The sequence below is a fragment of the Scatophagus argus genome, chromosome 15 (genome assembly GCF_020382885.2).
Source record: "Scatophagus argus isolate fScaArg1 chromosome 15, fScaArg1.pri, whole genome shotgun sequence".
Lineage (NCBI taxonomy): Eukaryota > Metazoa > Chordata > Actinopteri > Scatophagidae > Scatophagus > Scatophagus argus.
The window spans coordinates 18533962-18556376 of record NC_058507.1 but is presented as its reverse complement, the minus strand read 5'-3'; the positions used below and the strand labels follow the sequence as shown (position 1 = coordinate 18556376).

Sequence of the window (22415 nt, the reverse complement as noted above, 5' to 3'; positions counted from 1 at the left end):
CACACCTATAAAGTTGTCATTTGTAGTCATGTTTCAGTGTTCAGGCCAACACTCACTGTCCTTTGATCTCTGATTTGCTCTCCCTAGAAAGAGGGCTGGGGGTGAGTAGTAGGACATACAGAAAATGTTCCCAGATTTGGCAGAGCCTAGAAACTGCCCAGTTATCCAGACTAGCCCAATGGGGCAGATTCTAGGCTCTGATTGGGCTGCCTTATGTCTGTCAGATCTGGCATATGTTCTAACTTAGACCCCAAAGAACACCGTTTCTATCTCCTCTCCTACAGCAGTCGGTTTGACAATGACTACGGTCTTTTTCATGGTCAAAATTGTTCACATGGATCATTTTAGAAAGCTATAAGAAAGGACCTGTTGTTGTTTAGCTTGTAGCTGCGATGAACTGAGTTAACCAACTATAATAGCATACATTATTGGCCTCTTACATTCATGGATTATGCATCAATTTTGCATTAATTGTGTTAAACTTCCAGCAGCCAGCCTTAACCATCTGGCTGCTCACTTATTATGCATAACTTAAAGAAATATGTCTTCACTTCTACAAGAACTAGAATTAATTTTCAGCTATATGTCATAGTTAATGTATTTTTGTGTGCGATTGTCTGCGCCTACAGCGTTTGTTTTGCTAGCGTGGGTGCTGCCTTGTTTGAACTGATGTGAACCAGTCAGATTCAGACACCGATGCAATTGTTGGAACCATGACATCCTCTGACGAGCTGAAGAGCAAGGCAAATGTTGATTTCGCCTCCTGGCAGACTGTGCAAACATGGAATAACAATGTGAGCAATTATGAGAGGAACTCATTCAGTAAATATCACTTTAGCTTCATCTCATTAACAGAGAAGTAAACCAAAATAATGAAGAACATTAATAAATAATTTCACTCATCATTTACCACCAAGTGATTAACATGCCACATTCCACATTTGATATTGGAAGGTGATGGTAATTGCATTGTAAACTTTGTATCAGTCCTAGTGACAAAAGGTACCAATCCGTACCTGGTCTTGTCAGATAAGAGAAGGTGCCTACGCATCTTTTTTTCTCATCTCCATACAACACCAGGTGCACTGGCAGCATGTCTTTAGCATCCACTCCCTGTCAACGCCTACAAAAGGATAGAAACTGTTACACATTCAGGTGCTCATTTCAGCCTTACAGCCAAGCCAAATAATCAAAAAATGATTGGAAACATACAGTACAATTCAAGAAATGTGTCATCCTTTCCACAATTGCTTTCCTATATTTCTTCGCTGTTATGTATGAACAAAATGCCAACGAATCATATCAAAATTTCTATATGACCTGGATTTAGCTGCCATAAATGTTAACCGTAAATATAAAATATAAAATGTGTCGTATCATGAATAGCAGTAACTGTGTGTGTAAATGTGCAGTGATCAGAAGTACTGAAATCATTTTACAAGTATAATATATATTATATATTTTTTTATATATATTTAATTGGCTTTAATTGCTCTTGATTGAACAGCACCACAGTAATTTCCTAGCAACCCTTTTACTTCAGTTTTTATTAGCTTCAATGATGCAGTGTGATGACTAGTTTGCAACTAGTTACTGATATGACTTTGGAATGATTTTACATTCTAAATTTGTTATGAATTTATGAATAGTAGGTGCAACCCAGTTCAACAGTAGATTCATAGGAGAGGTTATAATGTTGACCTTTATATAGACCAAAAATATCTGCTTACAACTATATGACAGCTGATTTATATGTGTATATATAAACATTTGTAGCTTTTAAATTCTAAATATGACCAAATATGACAACATTCACAATCATCAAGCATTTAAGATCACACTCACAGTTGTAATGTAGGTATATACTGTATGTTGGTCATACTGAAAGGAACAACAATGACAATGTCCCATCATTCCACACACAGCTTTTATTAGAGAATTAACTTATGCATAGGTATGCCGACTCATAACCTTATGCACATACTGTTCAGCAAATTTTGCTCTTCAAAAATACTTTCTTTGTGATGTTCACTATTTTAGTCTCTTCAAAGTTATATCATTTTACTTAATGCATATACTTAATGCATATTACGTATTGGCCAACAGCATGCCAAAGCAGCAAAGATTAGATGATACATTCATTCCTTGTGCTAGCAGACGATTCTAATAACCACCTCATCCAGTAATTTGTGTTTAAGTAAAAAATAAATTACACTACAAATGCACCTGAGGTGATTGATCTCCTTGGGCATTATGTTTTTTTACTGATTTTACTGCTCTATCCTCATATTACCAGTAGGTCACTTAGGTCTTCTAGTTGCCCACTAGTTGTCCCTCACTGTGGACTAAGAACATAAAGTTATCTCGCCTTTGAAGTGGTGGCTCCAACACTCTGAAACTCTTTTAGACACCGATGGTCTCTGCTGATGCCTTCAAAAAGTAGCTGAAACTGACCTTTGTAAAACTATAATTTATAAGCAATGCACTGTAGCTCAATTCAATATAATTTATAAAATTGGTTGTTATTAAAAACAACTTCAGATTCAAAAAGGATTGAATTATACAGGATTAGATTTTTTTTTCTTCCTGTTTTTTTTAGCGAAATAAATGAAAGCCAGTGAAGTGTTTTTTTGCCAATATTGCACTCTATATGGCCACTGAGACTTATTAGCCAAAAATAATAATTGTGAGATGGATCAGAGAAAAGTAAGAGTTCATCTTCACTAACAGCTCAAAAGCATATAAATAATATTTATCAGGCTTTTCATAAATCTCTAATGTTTGAGGGTTGAAGATAGATTGTTTTGCTTCTAAAAATGAAGTCATGCCCAACAAAATTCATTATTTCTGTGGATAATTTTCCATCAGAAACTAACGTAAAATGAACCTGAAAGCCTTATCCCCGACACTCTGAGGGAATAGTGAAAGATATAGCTTACAGTAAGAAAGTGGATATAGCCAACACAATTATTAACTGACTATTCCTATGTCACCATACCCTCATAATCATGAAGAGTACTTTATTCAGTGTAATTCCTTTGGTATATCCACACACGTTTGTATTCATGTCCCTCAGCAGATGATTCAAACCCAGCAAATATATCATCATATATATCATATATATTTGTCATCCTTATATTATTATAAGATTCTGCATTAGAATCAGCATACACCCATGTGTACTGACTGACATGTTATAGAATTTACTGATGATGTTATATGTTTATCTCAAGAAAAAAAAAAAGTGAGATTACACTGCATTACATTTGCATTCCATTTGTGTCTGGGAATCCTAAATAGGTTTCACTGGACTGCAGAAGCAATGTAGGAGATGGACTATGTGGTGAAAAACTCCTCTGGTGGAGAAAGGATCGAATTTCAAGCATGGCTTCATGTGACCTGTAAATTAGACTGAGGATATTATTGATCCACCAATCAAATTGCAGCATTACATCATTGCTGGGGATGGTTGCTTTAGTTAAGAGAAAGCAAAAGAAGCAACAGTTAAACAGTGCTGTGCTAAAGTTAATTTCTCATTTAGTGGCTATTATATATATAGTAAAGCAGCAGCCCACACAGACAGACCTGCAGGTTTTTATGACAGACTAAGAGAGCAGAGGAGAAACATTATGCTGCTACTGCCTGGGGGGGCCTACACAGTCCTACACAAACACTGAATCTCTGAAGTGTCCCAACACAGCAAAGTACTAAGAAAATAAGGAAGTACAGGCAGAGGGCAGAGTCTCTGCAGCTGCAGGCACCATCACACACAGAAAAATTAACGTTTTATGAGTTTATCCAGCATTGTCTCCTAGAAATTACAATTATATAGAACGCAGTTGCAACTGGTCCTGAACCAGTGCTTATAAACTACTTTCCCTACCTATACTTCAGCCCAGAGTCAGGACTTTCTTTTGCCAAAGTCCTGAAATCTATACACCCACCATCCACCAGAACCACCTCTTTGTGAATCTGGTGTGGCACAAAAATGTAATGTTCAATGATTCAGTAAAATAAGTGTTAAAAAAAATGGTATGATGAATGATGTTGAGCTTCTGCTTGTCAGCACGATTCTGCTGTTACATTATTTATTTAGGAAACTGATAGTGTATTCACTGAAGAAAACAAAGCCTTCAGTTTCAGCTTCCAATGCATGGTTCTATCAAAAGGCAGAACAAAAAATATACATAGCTCAGCACTCAGATACAGGGACTGGAAAGGTAATAGGTCTACTTTTAGGCTTTTCACCAGCCCAGAGCAATGGGCCAACATTATTGTAATCCACTTCCAATAATGTCATGAAAGCCACTTTGCACTTTTCAATTAAATGTTAAAATAAGTATCAGTATGGGATCTTCTGCTTTAAAGGATGATGTTATTATTGATGTGATGTAATGTACTGTCAGATTACTACAGACTGTTACATACTTTACTGTTAGATTCTGTCTACCAAAGGAACTCGTGTACTCCAACCTCAACTATCTGTAATCTTTTGTAACAGACCATTTCCATAATCACAGAATCTTGCTTTGAAATAAGGATTTTGTCAGTGTGCTTAAAGGTCTGTACCACAATTAGCACTGGCCAGTGGACTTTTAGATCACAATTATTGCCTCTCCCCATACAATTAAGTGACCTTACTATTCACCTTTCCTCTGTAATAGTGACAGTGATTTAACTGGTTATTGTTAAAGGGCACTGTGCTCTGTCTCTTCATGGACTTGTTCTTCCTCTGCCACTACCCTGTTGGCTGGTATCAGTGCCTCTATCTTGTTCGATGATGTAATTTGGAGCCAGATTCTGTGCAGTGGAGCAGCTGGATCAAGTTTCCGCCCATGTTTTGGCTTCACTTTAAGGAAGCTTTCATGTCAGTTATCTTTATATAGTCTTTAAGTTGCACTATGGGAAATTCAGTTCAGTTTCAGACTTGAAAGTTGGTCTAAAAGTCAGCCTTTGCAGCCTCAATTTTCTTTTCTTTTTTTTCTCTCAGAAAATCCTGCAAGTTAATGCAAGTGCAGCTTTAAGCTTTAAGTGCAGGATTACAAATGGATACAAGGGTATAAACGATTTATGTCTTTTTATTAATAAACAAATTGTAAAAATAAAACATGGAACAGAAAAATAACAACTGATTAAGAAACTTTAGCTTGTTTGAAAATACTAGTTGATATTAGCCTTATTTTTACCACATGACAGCAGATGGAAAAATACGATCCCATTATTTATTACCACAATTCATTATTTGTGAATTGTTTTTCTTGTTTTTTAAACTGATAACAATTGAGAAAGACACCTTTGACCATTAAGTCACCAAGACATTACATTATTTAAATTTTGAAGCTGCAGTATCTGTGAGTGAATTCTTTTCTTTGGTTTGTAGTAATGTTATGAAGATAGGTGTTGGATGAATTCCATAAACTGTAAACATGAAACTGTGTCATAATATGTATTTTTCTCTGAGGTACAGAAGATGCACAGGCAAATTCAAGAGCATGTTTATGCACAAACAGTGTATGTAAGTAAAGGTACAGTACACTACAATAATTTCCCATACTTTATTATAAACATTGTGGAGGCGCGTTACTGTGGCAAAGTGGATAGAATTAGCTCTACTTCTCTTCCCAGTGGAATAAACAACATCATGTTTAATCCTTGGTAAGGCTTTCTAATCCATAATCCCACTGGCCCTTCACTGGCATGTTTAGTCTCTGTGCAAGGCCTGTCCAACAACACACAGGTCTGGGTGCGATGCAGACCGTGGTGTAGCTCTGAGGTCTGATTGGCTACCCCATAATTCATCTTTCCTCATTGGTTCATCATCCAGCCTATGGAAATGAATGGAGAATATCGTTGTTAGCACGTAGGGAAGTGGGCCAGGCAAGGTTGTGTCAGAGTTAAACAGGAATGGTGCAATAAGCTTGTATAGTGACTGACGTAAGAGTTCACTCAGTTACTCTGGAAGAAATTATGCAAGGCCACATAGATCCAAAATTTCCTAAAATTAAACATTCACTTTTTATGTACAATTTTTGAGGCTACAAGAGACTATCATGATACATAACAACTGGTAAACTAAAAATGAAAGCAGTATGTAATACAGAAACAGCAAGATAAGAACAGCCGTGGGGTTTATTCCAGAGAGATTTATACTGCGTGTAATGTCTAGCCTACTCGCTAACTGATCATTCAGATATTCTTTTTGATCACTGATATACATCTACATCTTATAAGCAAGCCTTAAATTTTGCTAGCATAATGCATTGTTGAGTCATGAATTAATAATGTGACAGCAACAAACAGCATTTGTCAAGTAAGATACTTAAACATGATATTGAATATGAGGCAAAAAGATTCTCAGACAGTTGCATCACAGTATACATAGTCATGTTATTAACTTATTGTGTTGGTTACTGTGTACATACAGTAGCTGGATAATCAACTTCTTTCCATCTTATAAATCTACATACTGTCCTATTACTATTTTCTATATAACTTCTATATTTTTCCTGGTTCTTTGTGAAAAACTCAATTTATCATAAGATAAACCTTTATCAAAGATTGAACAAAAAGCTACACTTGAAGATTTAGGATTAAACACTCACCCCTGTGAATATATTGCTGGCTCACTTCCACAAGTCTCAGCCACTGAGATGCCTGGTGATTTCGGTGGCAGGCTTAGACTCGGTCTTCGATCTGAATGGCTACGTCGGATGAAGGGTCGAGGTCCCTGAACAGATACAGGAAACCTTCCACGACTTCCCCAAGGGCGAGAGACAAAAGACACCCCGGTAGAGGTCCAAGCTTGAGGGGGTCGAGGAACTGGACATGGCTGGGCCTCAAACAGGGATGGAGATGCAGGACAGAAGACTGATCGTGCATTGCTCATCATCCGAGTACTAGATGAGTCTTCACTGCTGCTCTCCCTTGACCATCTTTGTACTTTTGGTGAGGCTGGTGGAGATGGTGCTTTGAAAGGATATGAGGACGTTGAATTTGAGTTTAAAATACTTTGCTTTGCAACAGGTGGACTGGGGAGCCTCCTCTGAACTGCTGGTGGTGTGGGGAGTTTCCTGTTAACAGGGGGGCTAACTGAAGATGTCGGAGAAGGTTCCCTTTTGAAGTTGGGACGATATATGCTGCTTGGTGTTGAAGGTGTGGATGGTAACATTCGATTCCTAGACATAGTTGGGGTGGCTGGTGGTTGGCTAACTACGGAGGGTGGAGGCACTGTAGACGCTGTAGACGCTGTAGTGTTAGGTTCAGGCACTGAAAGGTTATCACCATCTTGTGTGTCTGCTGATTCTTCTTGGTTGGCAGATGGATTTGTGGATACACAACTTGTTAACACTCTTTCTGTGTCTAAAGAGTGTCTTGGATGTATGATCTTTCTGGCTTGCTGGTATAAGGAAAACTTTTCCTCTCCTGGGTATACATCCACTTTAACATCTGAGGGGCCAACCTTTGATGGAGCAGATGTGTCTTTTTGATATGCTCTAGCAATGGAAATAACCTTGGTAGCTTGTGGCAGGCCTCCTTTACTTGGCAGCACTGTTACTGACTGAACTGAGGCCCTCAGTTTGTGTGATACTGCAGCCCTTTTTAATATAGGTGATTTTCTGACTTTTGCAGTCCCTTCGTCTGTTACATCAGTTGAAAGACTCTGGGCGCTTTCAAAGGAATTGTCCATTAGTACTTCCAGTGGAGGTGGAGGAAGACTATCCAAATCAAAATAGTCAGTTTTCTCAGATGAAGAGGATTCAGGTCTACAACTGGTTATCCCAGTGCTAAGTACAGCTTCTACATTTCCTAAACCGGGTAACACAGGAACACCACACTTTCGTACTCCTTTAAGAGGGCCCAGAACTTCAGGACCATCTAGTTCCTCTATTCCTTGACTGAAGGTATCAATCAGTTTTTTGACCGAGTTCCGGCCTCTGTAAATGCCCGATGATGGTCGTGGCGATAAAGGAGGGCTTGGGGCTGGGTTTACTTTAATAGGGTCTTTGGGTGCGTTCTTATCTTTTGTTTTATCTTCTTCGACATCACTGGTTACTGTGTGTTTTTTATTGTTGTACCTTGTGAGAACTACTTTCTCTTTAGGCGGTTTGGGATTGCTGTTCTTCTCTAATGAGGAATGTTTGCGATTTATTGCCGGGGATTGTGCAGGTGAAGGCCCTTGATTTTGTTTAAGTGGAGCAGTCTTCATGTTTCCACCTGCCTTGCTTTTACTCATTCTCTGTAGCCTCTGATTTAAATCCTTCTGTGTTCTGTCTAGTTCAAGCAGAGTGGGATCATTACCTTTGCTCCGGAGAGATTCTGCTGACCGGGAACGTCGTTCCATAGCCGCTGGGTTCTTTTTTACTAATGCCTTCCGAATAGGTGCTGCTGTTTGAGGCCTCCTTGAAGATTTTTCCTCCTCATCCATCCACTGGCGTCTACTGTTTTTTGGGCTACCAGCTACCTTTTTTTTGGCACCAGAGTTCTGTGATGGGACAAACTGTATCCTACTACTTATAGCATTTTTCATTTTGAGAGTCATTTCTACATTTTGAGGATTCTCTATGCGCTTTGAGGGTAGGCGGTGTGGGTGTTGTTCACAGTCTACAACTGAAGAATTTGATTGCTTTATAAACCCCATTTGAACAGTTCTCATGCCTCTATCCACCTCCTCCCCATCATCATTATCATTATCATCCTCCCCATCATCTAAGGAGAGAGAACCTAGCAATGAGTCTCTTTGGTCATTAGCCATTATGGTACACGTAGAACCTAATGAGTTGAGTGAGGTGAGAGAAACACTTGGGCTTATTTTCCTTCCAAGCTTTTGCTTTAACGCTCCTTGCCTAGCGTTCACGGAGGTGTATCCCATAGGACTGACAGGTGTAGTTCTATTTGTCCCAGTAGACTCACAACTCTCTCGTCTATGGCGTCTTTCATATCCAGCAAGGGATTCACTCTCAGCACCAATACCACTGTCCTCGCTAAAGAGAGCAGAATCCTCTGGCCCAGGCTTGCGCAGAGAGGCCATTTCAATGCGAGATAAGAGTTGCATTAGCCTAGTCTCTACTGCACGTTTGACTTTTAGCTTCTCCTCTAAAAGCTCTGAAACAGAGGCAAAGTACTCCACTGCCTCTTCCAAAGCAGCGTCCCCAATTCCACGAACAGTCTGGCTCACATTTCGCATTCTCTGTGTGGTGTACTGAAGTAGCTGCTGCAGCAAATCCGGTGGGGGCTCAATATTAGCAGCACCAGACTTCAGAGGAGTAGAAGATGAGAGGTTTTTCATTTGACTTGGCCAAGCAAGATGTTCTCCATTTTCTTTTAAAACTTTTTCTCCCTCGTCTGCCATCTCTTCCAGTCCCTGAATTATTTCCTCATAGCGTAAAGCCATAAAAGCAACCATAGGCTGCACAGAAACCTGTGTTTGGGTTGATTGTTCCAAAAGTCCAATTAAGATGTCATATTTGTTTATGCTAGGATTCAGAAAGGCATAAGCGGCTTGGTGAGCTTTTACTAAAGGTTCTGGGAAGTCCACTTTCTGTTCTGTAGGTACTTTGTCTATGTCCTTCTCTTTCTTTTTTAGCATCTTAATACCTCTGATATTTTTCTTTGGTTTTCTGACAGGTTTTTTTTCTGCCACATCCTGCTTTTCAACATTTTTCTCTTTTCTCTGTGAAACTGTGTTGTCCATTTCTTGACCTCCCAGTTTATCCATGTTTACTGCATCAGGGGCTAGCTCAGTCACAGATCTCTTTTTTTGTGGTGTCATATGAGCTTCGTTCTGAAATACCTGTGTTTGTCCAGCTGGTTTCCCCTCTTTTGTATCCCCATCTGTTGATCCAGTTGAATTATGATTCTCTCCATTTTCAAAGTGGGACTTTCTGGGACTTTCTTGAGGTGCCGGGGGCAGCATTCTCCCCTTCCTCATAGGGCCCAGAGTCCCAAAATTGTTTCCTTTGGATGGTGAGCAGCCCATTTCCAATGTTTGCAAATGCAAGCTGATTTTTGTGTCTTCTTGGAGACTCCAACACAGCAGTGGCAAAGAATAGTCAAAGTCCTTAGCCACCTGCTGTATCTGTCATTTTCAGATGGCTGAGGTTGTTGAGCCCAGAGAGATCTGTTTCCAAAAGGATGCTAACAAAACAAAATGTTGATAAATCCATTTTATGAGTCTCTTCCACCTGCTATATTAAATCCACCAAATAAGTCAGAATAAATCCAGACATCGATGGTCATTTTAATGAAAAAATCTTTGGATCATGCTCTGAAACACACCCCTCTGTACCTGACAAAGGACAAGCAGCTGAGAGGATTAGTGAGGCTTTCAGTGAACTCCTCAGCATGCACATATGTCACGTTAAAGCATATAAAACTCACCTACTTGTAAGACCATAAGCTCATTTGGGTAATGCGGGCAGGCTTTTTATAGCCTGTTAACAATATCTTGCTGTTTTGCCCTATGTCCTTTTTCACAGAAACTACTCAATTTAAAAAAAAAAAAAAAAACAAAACCTCAGTTGTATTAAACTTTTGAGAATTTCCCCACTGCTGGACTTATAAAGACTTATAAATGCAGTTGACATTATATGCAAATAACACGCATAGTTTTATTTAAACTATTTTATCAATACTGATATGGCATTAAAATTTTTATAGAGCAGCAATTATGTTTCCATTTGACACAGTATCTGAAAACAGGCTTAAAAATCTTTGTCATACAGTTGAAAGTTATTTTGGTGTTTTGCTGAGCTTCTTTCAACTTCTATATCTAGCATCAGTTCACTGGAACAGTGAGGCAAGCTTTAAAATAACTTGAACTACCTCTGCCTCTCTGTAGAAGACACTGAAATAAAACAAGATTATAGTAATCTTTGCTCTTAGGCCTCTCCTTTTAATTATGTCAAGAAGATAGCACAGTCTAATTAAAAGAAATACATTTAAATATTAAAATGGATTTAGCAATGTAGTCTGAGTATGAAAGCTTTTGACAAAGACACACACCGCTACAGTAAACTTGAGTGACCAAGTTTGTTTGTAAAACATTCAAAATCTCCTCATTTGATCATTCTTCAAAGACATGTTGCTCTGTCACTTTTAAATAACCTATTGTGACATTTTGGTATCAAAAAATGTTGCACATAAATAAATTAGTACAAACTGAATGTGCCGAGTAGGCCTATGACAGATGCTTAGCAGTCAAATCAATTCTTGCTTCACACCTGAAGTCAGACCACAATATGACCACAAGCCCATGAAAAGAACTTTTACCACTATCCATCCACTATCAATTATTTAAACTACTGGTTGTTTTGCAATGATCATTAATCATTATTAGTCTTGTAAGCCACTGAAAATAACAGTCGTATTGGGTTTTATGTAGCTACAGCGATTTGTTAATTTACTTAATGTGACTATATTAGATCAAACATTTGGTATTGAGAATGTAATCTTTGGAAATTATGTTGAATTCTGATCTGACTTAGTAATTATTTTTAGACTGTGTTCATCTAAACCTGAATTTCTACATGTTTAAATACGTTTAAATAGGCCCAATGATCTGAGGGAGGACTGATAGAAGAAGAAGAAGAAGAAGGAAGGAGCCATGGCCAAAGAAACTCTAATATAACGAAAGAATAAAAGAATAAAGAATAAGAATTTCCCTACTGAATTGGATAGATGAGATCATTTTTCAAATTATCAAATTTCTCCTTATGGAAGTTGTTTATTTTCTTATTGTACAAGTTTATTTACTTATTTGCATATTATTTGTATATACTTTCCCTTTTCCTTTAATTGTGTTCATTTTATTATTTATTTTACTCAATCTGTTATTGCACTTTATATTGAAATATTGTGCGATACGTTGCATTAATGTCAGTTTGATGTTCCCTTGTCGTTTTCTCTGTGGTTCTGGATTGTGTATTGTGAGTGCAATGCCACTTTTGTTGTTGTTGTACTTGCTCAATAAAGGGAAGAGAAAAAACCCCTCTAATATAGGCGATGCGACTGCTGTGCGCGTCCTCGCGTGCAGAGGTACTGCTGAGCAACTGGCGCCTATTGTGAAGCGCGTTCCCGTACTACTATCTTCTTTGGTCAGTACCCTACTGGTGACTGCATTATTCTCAGGTTTAGCTTTTTTAAAACTTGGTAATTGTTCCTGTTTTTCAAAGACACTGTTTACTTCGCTTTTAGCGATATTAACGTTTTGTTCGGCTGTGTCACTGATACAGGTGTTGGTAACACTGCAGTGTTCTGTCTGTGTTTTCTTCTGCTGTCTATGTAGTAGCTCTGCCTCATTGACTGAAGGCAGAAGGCAGACTGGAAGAGGTGAGGATTCGGTTGCAGCAGTTGCTGTGTTTTATACAAAGTCAATCTGTCTGATTTTAAGACCTGTTGCCCAGTGTGTTGTGCCAGAGATATCCGGGCAGTACAAATAAAAAATAACGCTAAGGTTAGCATAATTCCTACGAGCTAGAAGCTGTCAGCTAACATATTTTGCTAGGTGGCTGACAGCCAGCTTCTCCCTGTTTCCAGACCTTAGAATCTGTCTGAATCTGGAGTTTACAATTCAGTCTGATTAAGGCAAAGCTACCATATCTGCATCTAGTATGTGCTCGGAGAAAATTGGGCAAAAGGTTAAACAAACAATATGTGTTTCCGGCCTAGTTTGAAAATTTTTCAGCTTCACACCACTCCTTTTCTCCTCAGAATCCACCACACACTCCTGAATTACAGATGATCTAAGCTGAAGCATGATGAAGCATACACACAAGTGCCAGACTCCTTCCTCAGTGACTGTGCGGGTCAAACCCGGCAACAGTTCATACTCAGTCCAAATCAGAAGAGGGCTCTGGCTCAAGAGGGCCAATGAGCAAGGCCCCCAGGGCCCACCGGAAAAGAACCAGCCAGGCCAGCATCGGGATGAGATGCATTTTGACAAAATGACCTTGACCCCCTCTATTATCATCCATTGTCAGGAGATGGCTTCATTCTTCAGACTTTTTGGTAAAGGGATGGATTTTACTTTTAAACTTGAAAGAATGAAGACTGTTCTATCATTTGATATTAAAACAATTGTGTTTGTTTACAGAAGATGACCTGATCCATTACTTTTTGTTGATGGACAGTTGCTATAAAATGACTGATAAGGTAAATTGTTTGGTAAATACTTTGGTGAAAGTTGCCAAATATCTCTGAAGTTGTATGGTGTTTACAGTTAACTGACCCCATCCTTTCTGCCTTCTTCAACAGTACCTTCTAGCCATGACCTTTGTGTACTTCAAGAGGGCCCGCTTCACTACTGCTGAATACACCAGGAAGAATTTATTCATTGCACTGTAAGAGTCAAAGAGACAAATTAAATTCTGCTTCTTTTTATTCATATGTTTTTTTTGTATTTAAAAGTCACTCATGCGGTCCATCTGAAGGTATCTTGCCAACACCATGGAGGAGGATGAGGAGGAGAATAAATTTGAGATTTTTCCTTGGGCACTGGGCAAGAACTGGAGGACGCAGTTTCCTTGCTTCCTCAAGCAGCGAGACAAGCTGTGGGCTCGCATCGAGTACAGAGCTGCCGTCAGCCGGCGCTGCTGCGAAGAGGTACACACAAGTTCGATTGCCTGAGGAGACTGATAAATGGTGTCTCTCATGTTTTTCCTCCACAGTGCATTTTTATTGCTTTGGTTTCAGGCCAGATGGACCATCTCTGTGGTGTTTTTTTTTTCTGTCAGAGCTGTATTTATTACTTGCTCTGTGTCTTCCTATCTCTGTCCTCCAGGTGATGGCCATTGTGCCCTCTCACTTTGTGTGGCAGCGAGAGCGCTCAGAGCACCACAGTGGCGCCCGGAGACAGTATGGTGACCACGTTTGTGTTCCCGGCAGATCCTCGGCCCCCCTGGTCTCCTGTGCACTCTGTGACCGTGGCTCCAGGTTAGTTCAGGGCCCAGGCTCCTCTTCTCGCTCTAGAAAAGGCTCTTCTGCACAGACCCCAAGTCCTGCCTCTACACACCCATTTATCTCCGCACTGAGCTTGGAGACCACCCCACCTAGGGTTGCTGCCTCTCGCCGGAAGGGGATGAAAGCTAAAATTCAAGCACAGCGCTCCTCCTGTCGCTGTGCTGTGGCGGTTCCCGGTAGGCATCACTTCTCTTCTCCAGCTGTCATTTGTAAATCATTGTAAAATCTGGACACACTCACCCTGATACAGCCTCACTTTTGACCTCAGCACCATGTATCTTATTCTGTAATTACTTTTTACATACTGATGACTGCGTGCTGAACTGAACTGACCCTGTGTCTGAACTGTGTGTAGATGTGATGGATTACACTTGAGAGGTGGCAGGATTAGAAAGTAAAACTGGAAAAGATGGCAGTGTGTCCCATTTATAGCGACTTCAGTTTGAAAAGCAGCTTGAGTATTGGGTTTGGGGATATGATTTATTTTAGTACATTCATGAGCCAGTCTTTTCAAAGTTGTCTTGCAGATGTCATTTTTTTTTTGCCAGATTTTTTTTTTTATCTCTAACAGGTGTCTCAGAATCATTTCCACAGCAAATGCCATAATCTAATCTAGTATTGGTCATGACATGAAATGCACTGCGATCAGGGTGTCTCATCACCTCAGGAAAACAATATCCTGGATGAAATCCTGAAACTGTAAACATTTGGCTGTTTCCTCCACAGATCAACACTACCCTGCCAGGACTACACACAAAAAGGATAGCTGACTTGTACTAAACTACACGTTTCTCTCTTCTCCCTCTTTGTTAGGGGATAAGTCCTCTTGTGAGTCCCCAGATGACACCTCTATGGACTGGATTAATGAGGAGTAGAGCATCACCTGTTCCCTCTATGAACTGACCAAGCTGTTCTGTGTCCTACTGCTTCTCCTCTTCAATACCTCTCTGACTCTGAACCATTTGAGTGCCTCCAAGTAGCCATAAGAAAGAGCTAATGTTGTTCCAGGCATCACGTTCTGACGGGAACATGCAGAAGGATTTACGTTGCACACCAGATAGTACCGTAAAAGGTTTGTTTAGCTTGCACTGAGTTCTTGATTATTAATTTATGTTATTTATATACTGAAACACTTGACGAATTGTTTGACGACCACCGATTCACTACTGATTAAGGAAGTTAAATTGTTTACACTATTGTTTACACTGTTTGACACAATGGGAATCTGCTGGGTGTGTTTTTGGTATTTTAGCTGCTGATGTGCATGTGTTCAGCACCTCTCGAGTTTTGAATAAAGGCTTAAACTTTGGCTTTTTGAGATTCTTTATAACAACCCGCCTTTATACTTTTACTTAGTTTGGTTACAGGAAAGGAGAAGATGCATTGTCATGTCTCAGCCCTAACAGTCTGTCTTTGTTGAGTGTAGCTCTTTAGATGCAATTGCTGCATATTTACAAATATTATGATATTTACAGGTCCAATTTCACTAAACTTACTGGTAAAAAGTTTATTGTGTGGGGGCTTTGGTTTGGCATTTAAAGGTTAGACTTCACATTAAAATTCATTTCATATTTCACCAAAATGAATTTATTTTTCAAATGATACACAGTAAGGAGACAATTTGGTTCATAGGTAACAATGTTTTTTTTGTCCAAGGTTCCTTACATGTAGAACAACTACTGCACACACTTCCTCAGTTTCACCAGGAATGCTGAAAATGGAAAAGCAGACAATGAGTACTTGATACACACGGAAACTTTTAAATTAGGACTCCGAAAAGATCTGACCTGTGTGACTTAGTTGTTCAGGATGAGGTCTGGCAATGTATGGAATACTGCCAAAGGCTGGCTGTTTGTCTGCAGTCATCTCCTCTGAAATACAACTGAAACGTCAACTAAATGCAATGCCCAAAAACATTAACATTTAGTACAAATAAACATAAACGTGGTAGTCTGTCATGTTGCTTTCAGTCACCTTCGTCACTCTCATCAGGTGTCTCATCTTCCGACCTTTTGTCTTCATCCTGGGTGGGAGCTTTCCTGACGCAGTACCTCCCATCTTTCTGAACGGCCGGAGCCACCACCCAGTCCCTGACCGGAACCTCAAAGACGTGTTCACACAGCAAAGGGAGCGCCGAACATCGAAGCCCTTCCAGCAGATCGATGACCTGTGTTATGCTGCGTTTCAGAGCGACAGTCAGAGAGCAGCCAAATACATTATATACATTTCGTTCACAACATTTCAGAGTACTTGATCCTTCGTTAGAGTCACCTGGCAGCTAATTGCTTATAAAATATGATGCACTGTTATAGATTAAACTAGCCAAAGCATAGACCGATTAATATTAACTCCACCTTGAGTACATTTTGCTGATAATACTAATGTACTTTTACTTAAGTATGATTTTAAAATCAGGACTTTAACTCATGATAAAGTACTAATAATACAAACCCAGCTTTTTTTGTCAGTGTAAAATCATGCAGTGCATTAGCATTTCTGCACACAGGTAAACGACATAAATGCTTCAGGTTGGGTCCAAATGCGGTTAGCATTGTCATGACCCCCGTTTTCATTTTCTTTTTGTTGTGCCTCACATTTTTTTATGCATTTAAACCAACACAAAGTTCACACTGTGCATGTTCTTTAAAGGACACAGTGACACATATTGGGAAATGTATTTGCTTTCTTGCTGTGAGCTGGATTAGAACATCGATACCATAATCATATCTAATAGGAACCTAGAGCCAGCAGCTGGCTAGCTTAGCTTAGCACAAACACTGGCAACAGGTGGAAACAGCTAGCTGAAGGTACAAAAGAAAATTACTTACGGTACCTCTAAAGCTTACTCATTACATTTTCATATTAGTTTGTTTGATCGGTACAAAAAATAAAGTGAAAAACAACTTATTTTGCTTATATGGTGGGCTAATGTTTTTTTTGGGTTTTTTTTTTGCTGGCACCAATAAAAAAAAAACAACAAAAAACATAACAGTTGAGATACACACTTGGCGAGGTAGACGGCACATACGGCTCCAGGGTGCAGATGTGGAACCACAGTGGGCAAAGCCAGGTGAGGGTTCATCATGTCAAGAGCAACCTGAAACAGACATAATCCATCCAATGTGCACGTGAGCAGGTGTTTCTGTATTGTTTTTATTTTGAACACTGTCTGTGTCTGCGCCACACACTGACCGCGTGGAATCCCCGACCAGCGAGGAGCGAGGAAGACGTGCAGAGGTCACCTTTGTGAAAGTGGACGTTGTCATGCCACTCCTGTCCTCGTCTCAGACTCCATGATGTCCTCCAGCGCCTGTAGTTCTTCACTGCTCTCATGAGGTGGTCCTCCCTGACCTCCACGCTCACCACGCTGCCTTTAGATCCAACTGGGAAAAAACGAAAATTCCGTCACCTTCAGACAGACATTTCATTATAGCTTGCATGGAATATGCAGCGTACAGTGTTCCAAGAAAAAATAAATTATTGCAAAAAATAAAGTATTGCAAATGGATGTGAAAAATAAACATTTAAAAAGTCATTTAAAAATAATTTAATTGGTTTTTAATGCCTGCCCTCATTGAAGAATTTAAGTCATTCTTCAGCTTCAGACTAAAATCTGATTCATGCATTATTATATTATAATATATGTTTCTTTAAGTCTGGCAGGAACTTGTTTTTTGTAAGCATTGATTGTAATGTTTCTGTACCCACTAGTGATAACAACTGTAGCTAAAATGATAATATTGCACTATTAACAATGATTGAATGATTATCTATATTTGATGTATATGGCTTACAATATTTTATTTAAACAAACTAATTTTGGAAAATAATAACATGATGTTATACTTCCACATTCCACTGATGGTCAATAAACATAAATACTGAACAAGCAAGCTGTTTTTAATCAGCAGTAGCAACTGGGACATCACAGTGTGTCACCATACACCACATCTAAACTCTGCAAAGCCTGCTTCCTTTTCAATCCAACAGGAAGAAAGTGAGACAGTGAATTATGATGGGTGCAGACCTGCTCTGGACAGGAACAGAGACATGGCCCCGGACCCTGAGCCCGACTCCAACACGCAGTCTCCCTCTGTGACATCCATCATCATCAACATAGCAGCTGCATCCTGGGAAAAGAGGGAGAAACAGAAGACGCTATCTGTAAGAAGATCCACTGATCAATATATCATACACTATGACACACAAACAAATTCTGTACCTTAGGGTAGGCGATGGCTGGCCCCCTCTTCATAAAGAGCACATAATCTTCCAGACTGGCCCGACGTACGAGGATGGAAACCCCCCTGGACGTCTTCAAGAGCCGTCCTGCAGGCTGCCCGGCTATGTCGTCGTGCAGGATGACCCCCCAGCTGCTCTGCAGACGTGCCTCTCTCTGAAGCTGGAACATCTTCCTGAACCTTTTCTTATGATACTCAGCAACCAGGAACTCCCCAAACACAAGCAGGCTCTCCCCAGGAAGAGTGTCTGAAACCAAGCCTTTTTCCTCATGACATGCTCCGCTCAGCAGAGCACCTGAAGTGCCTGGCTCCTCATGATTCTCTGAATCACCCTTTTCAGACATTACCTTGTGTCCACGTTCCTCTGGTGTGCAGTGTGTGACTGGAACCTGGATGTTTGTGCGTTCTGCTGGATCTTGCTGGTTCTGCTCCCTCAGCTGCATCACCTCGGGGCTCAGGGCGTCCTGCGGCAGTAGGCCACTGATCCTCTCCAGGGGGGACAGCGGTCTCCGCCTCCTGGATAATAGTGCTTTACTGATGGTCTGCTTGGTGCTCAGGGGTGAAGCGCCTGACTCGTCACCCTCATTCTCTTTACATTTCACAGAACCAGTTGAAAACGTTCTTATATCCCGCCTACATTTACAGACTTGTGCGAGTATGTCCCTGTCCCTCACATGTCTTTGACCGGATGTGCTAATCCTCACCAGTCTGTGTATAAACAGAAGCCCAGCTAAAGGCAATCGCACAGCCATTACTTCAGATTATAACCAGTCAATACAAAAAGTAGAGGCTATGTCCTGAGATCGGATCCAGCCAGTTCACAGCAGACGAAGTGACAGTTGTTGTTGTTGTTGTTGTTGTTAAGTACAACCTGAATCTCTGCCGAATAAACGCCCGAATGTGACCATAGCAATAAAGAGTCCACTCACTACATTTACACTGTAACAACTAACGATTCGTTCATCTTCATTTCTCTACGTGCTCACTGTCAGAGGAGGTCACCATGCTGGAAGAATACACGTGAACAACGTCATAACAGAGCGACACTTGTAGTAATTTAACTCTACCAGCAGATGGCGATGTCATGACTGTTGATATTTTTTTATGCTTCAGTGACATTATAACTTTCATGTAACCGGGAAAATTCTTTTTGTTATACAAGAACCACACAGCAAAGTGGGATTTTTAATCAAATGTGATAGTTTCAGAGAATTAATTGAACTGCTACACTTTTTCTTTTGACTTTTTGTGGACTTGTCTCTTGTAAAAGTAAAGCAATATTAATAGACACAAATAAATGACAAAAAATGGCTTTTGACATTTTTTCCATTTATTCTTCATGGCAATTTATTGCCACCGTTTCTTGCAGTTTTAAAACCTGGAGTACCTGGAATATTAAACACAAGTTCTCAGAGTTGTTGAAAGACTTCATTGCCAAATGCATGTCTGTATGGGCTGGTGGTGGTACGTTTAGAGGTGATTCATGGAAAATGAGCTCTGCTGGGTTAGGCTTGGGTGCAATGGGGCACCTGAGTCCAAGTCCAGTCTCCAGATAAGGTGACCAGCAACTGAAGAGCTCAGTTGATCTTTTCTTCTGAGATGATCAAAGTGACATCCAGTGTACTCTTTTTGTGTGCTTAAAACCTGTATTTTAAAGTTAAACCTATACTTTATTCTTGCAAGTAAATAGTTTTTCCTCTCTTTTCTTTCTTTCTTTCTTTTTTTTTTTTTTTTTTTTTTGACATTGGTTCAGACAAAATCTCATCCAGCCCCTGGAAAGAATTTACATGGCAAACACAGAAACAGTGTTAAATGTGGTTCAATGCTTGTTCAATTCAATTTAAGTTCTTTTAAAAACACCAAATCACAACAAAAGTTATCTCACAACATTTTCCAATTAAAGCAGGTCTAGACCAAACTCTGGAGCCAAAATTCCCTTACCAGCAAGCACTTGTCCTTTTAGAGGGCGTTTGATTGATTGGGAGGGATTGAGAGGGAGAGAGTGGGAAAGAGGAGCCACACAGACAGAAGTGTGTAGCAACAGCCATAATAATGATGGAATTATTTAATAATAATACAATAATAACATGACTAAATGGCAAGAACAGCTGTCGGTGTCAAACAGGACCACAGCAGGAGGTCCAAACATGATCACTGGCAACCTGAGAGATGAGCAAGCACAAAGACTCTGGGGAAGAAGTCAAATTAGTGGCATGCATAGATGGGATGTAAATGTGTGCAGAAGGAGAGGGAGAGGAGGAGAAAGAAGCTCAGTGCATCATGGGAGATCCCTGGCAGTCTAAACCTATAGCAGCATGACTAGGGGCCAATAGGTGACAAAAAGTAGAATTTAATTGGTGTTTGCACGTCATTCTCTGGAAAAGCTGTAGGGACCACAAAGGACCACAAGGTGGAGCTACATCTCATAAAATTAAAACTCAGTGGTTGCTCTCACATGCAATGCAGTAGTTAGCACGGTCACCTCATAGAAAGAGGGTTTCCAGATTCAAATGCTGGTCTGGGCCCTCCTGTGACGAGTTTACATGTTCCTCCCACAATTCTAAAAACATGCACATTAGGTTAATTAGCTCTACATTTCCCCTAGGTGTGAGGGTGTGCGTGTGTAGTTGTCTGTCTTTGTGCGTCAGCCCTGTGATTGACTGACTACCAGTCCAGGATGTACCCTGCCTCTTACCCATAGCCAGCTGGGATAGGCTCCAGACTTCCCTCAACAAGCAGGGCAGGGCAATCATGGCTAGTGATTTTCTTGTCTAGGTTTTATGGTAGGCTACTTTTAAATAAAGTAATCATCTTGAAAAGCAACACTAATTCATGTTATAACCTTTTAATAAAGCACTTTTTTAAACAGACGTTACATAGTGCTTCCCGTAATTGCCTAAGATCATAAAAAAGCAGCAAAACCAACAAAAGAAAACCAACAAAATCAAGCAAGATGTAAAGAAATGAAGGCATGTAAAATGGTCTGTTTTTGAAGAATAATATTGGCTTTATATTGGGATTATTTCTAAGATGATTATCAGAGTGAGATATAAGCAGTCATTAACATGCATAATGTAATCAACACAAAGAACGATTCTATCATACTTTAAAAAAGTGGCCTTAGAGCCATAATTGATTTATCTGTGTTAATCTATTTAGTGGTGCAAAGCAGACTAGGAACCCCATTCGTTACAACAGTCTTAATAGGAAGATAAACTGGTGAGGGTGCTGGAGACGGGGGAGCACAAGGAGGTGCTAATACCTACGTCAGTCATTAAAATTTACTTTCATTTGGCCAAAAACTAAAGTGATTTCCACTGTCCTTGGAAAAAAAGCATTTAACTTCCTATAGTGCAAAATTCACTTTAAGTGCTAGGTTTTATATATATATGTGTCTTTTTGTAGCCCTGTATGATTCTAATCATTTGCAGCATATCTATTACAAGCCTATTTATAAATGCATTGAATTTTCCTTGTTTATTCTTCATGGTTCACTGTTATTCGTTTTTTGATTCCAAAAGATCAGTTGCACAGCATGGTTATCAAAGACTTTTGACTTTGTTTTGACTTTGTTTACAGATTTTTAAATCGATTAAATATATTGGGTAGATCAGGTTCAAACAAATTAGTGATGGGATTATTTGTCTTACTTTATCATTAGTTTGTGTTTTAGACAATCAGACAACCATGCAGCCTACAATCATGAGGAAAAAATTAAAACTGACTGGAAATGTTATGTTTGACACTCAATTCAATTTGTCCCATAAATTGTGCACACACTGCCCTCGTGTGTTGAGCCAGTGGTACTGACGTTGTCCTGTCCGGTGCATGCATTTCATGTGTCAGATACATAAACCAGTCTTTTTACAAGAGGGCGGCTTAAGGTAAGACTGACGGTGATGGGCCGAGCACTGTGAAAGACACTGGGCAGCATCGGAGCTTGGGGCAGGAGACCACCTACGAAACTAGAAATAAGGGCAATGTGCTACTTCACGATCTGAGGACCAGCTTGTCTTCAAGATGAGAGAAGATGGGTAATTCTAGCCCTCTGTGTTCGGACTAGCCGTTTATCGATTCAAAATTAGTACAACGGCATTTAGTTTTCACTACGGGATGTTAGTTGGATCGTTAATAGGGATGCTAGTGTAACCCGTGTGTGTGTGTGTGTGTGTGTGTTACGCCTTGTGTGAGGCTGCGTTGTGTTATGGCGTGTGTCAA

The 22415-nt window shown here is 39.9% G+C and overlaps 3 protein-coding genes across 6 annotated transcripts; 1 reads left to right on the top strand and 2 right to left on the bottom strand.

The window, feature by feature from the left end:
* Positions 1-5314: 5314 nt before the first annotated feature.
* Positions 5315-9901, bottom strand: pcare1 (photoreceptor cilium actin regulator 1). Its single transcript, XM_046413100.1, has 2 exons — positions 6603-9901; positions 5315-5825 (listed from the first exon to the last, which is right to left on the bottom strand). Exons 1-2 carry the CDS (start codon positions 9713-9715, stop codon positions 5702-5704), a joined length of 3237 nt encoding a protein of 1078 aa, XP_046269056.1. The 5' UTR covers positions 9716-9901; the 3' UTR covers positions 5315-5701.
* A 2082-nt stretch (positions 9902-11983) lies between these two features.
* Positions 11984-15265, top strand: spdya (speedy/RINGO cell cycle regulator family member A). 4 transcript variants are annotated; one of them, XM_046413586.1, is made up of 8 exons: positions 11985-12092; positions 12709-13005; positions 13091-13149; positions 13252-13337; positions 13428-13599; positions 13778-13918; positions 13958-14132; positions 14770-15265. In XM_046413586.1, the coding sequence occupies exons 2-8, from the start codon at positions 12753-12755 to the stop codon at positions 14829-14831; spliced, it is 948 nt and encodes a 315-aa protein (XP_046269542.1). In that variant the 5' UTR covers positions 11985-12092; positions 12709-12752; the 3' UTR covers positions 14832-15265. The 4 variants fall into 4 exon arrangements, with proteins under 4 accessions (XP_046269543.1, XP_046269542.1, XP_046269539.1 ...); XM_046413587.1 differs by having other exon boundaries at positions 11984-12092; positions 13778-14136; XM_046413583.1 differs by having other exon boundaries at positions 13778-14132.
* Positions 15266-15520: 255 nt separating this feature from the next.
* On the bottom strand, positions 15521-19236 carry trmt61b (tRNA methyltransferase 61B). Its single transcript, XM_046413582.1, has 7 exons — positions 18179-19236; positions 17984-18086; positions 17149-17339; positions 16962-17053; positions 15931-16133; positions 15744-15827; positions 15521-15667 (listed from the first exon to the last, which is right to left on the bottom strand). Exons 1-7 carry the CDS (start codon positions 18947-18949, stop codon positions 15633-15635), a joined length of 1479 nt encoding a protein of 492 aa, XP_046269538.1. The 5' UTR covers positions 18950-19236; the 3' UTR covers positions 15521-15632.
* Between the last annotated feature and the right edge of the window lie 3179 nt (positions 19237-22415).

Bases quoted from the DNA above. Each gene is read 5' to 3' on its own strand.
- pcare1 (XM_046413100.1), bottom strand. From the start codon at position 9,715: ATGGATAAACTGGGAGGTCAAGAAATGGACAACACAGTTTCACAGAGA. The intron at 5,826-6,602 runs GTGAGTGTTTAA...TCATTTCCATAG, and splicing joins CCAGCAATATATTCACAGGG to GCTGGATGATGAACCAATGA.
- spdya (XM_046413583.1), top strand. From the start codon at position 12,753: ATGATGAAGCATACACACAAGTGCCAGACTCCTTCCTCAGTGACTGTG. The intron at 13,600-13,777 runs GTACACACAAGT...TCTGTCCTCCAG, and splicing joins GCCGGCGCTGCTGCGAAGAG to GTGATGGCCATTGTGCCCTC. The intron at 14,133-14,769 runs GTAGGCATCACT...CCTCTTTGTTAG, and splicing joins CTGTGCTGTGGCGGTTCCCG to GGGATAAGTCCTCTTGTGAG.
- trmt61b (XM_046413582.1), bottom strand. From the start codon at position 18,949: ATGGCTGTGCGATTGCCTTTAGCTGGGCTTCTGTTTATACACAGACTG. The intron at 16,134-16,961 runs GTGTGTATCTCA...TCTGAAACGCAG, and splicing joins TGTGCCGTCTACCTCGCCAA to CATAACACAGGTCATCGATC. The intron at 15,668-15,743 runs GTCAGATCTTTT...TTCCATTTTCAG, and splicing joins TGAACAACTAAGTCACACAG to CATTCCTGGTGAAACTGAGG.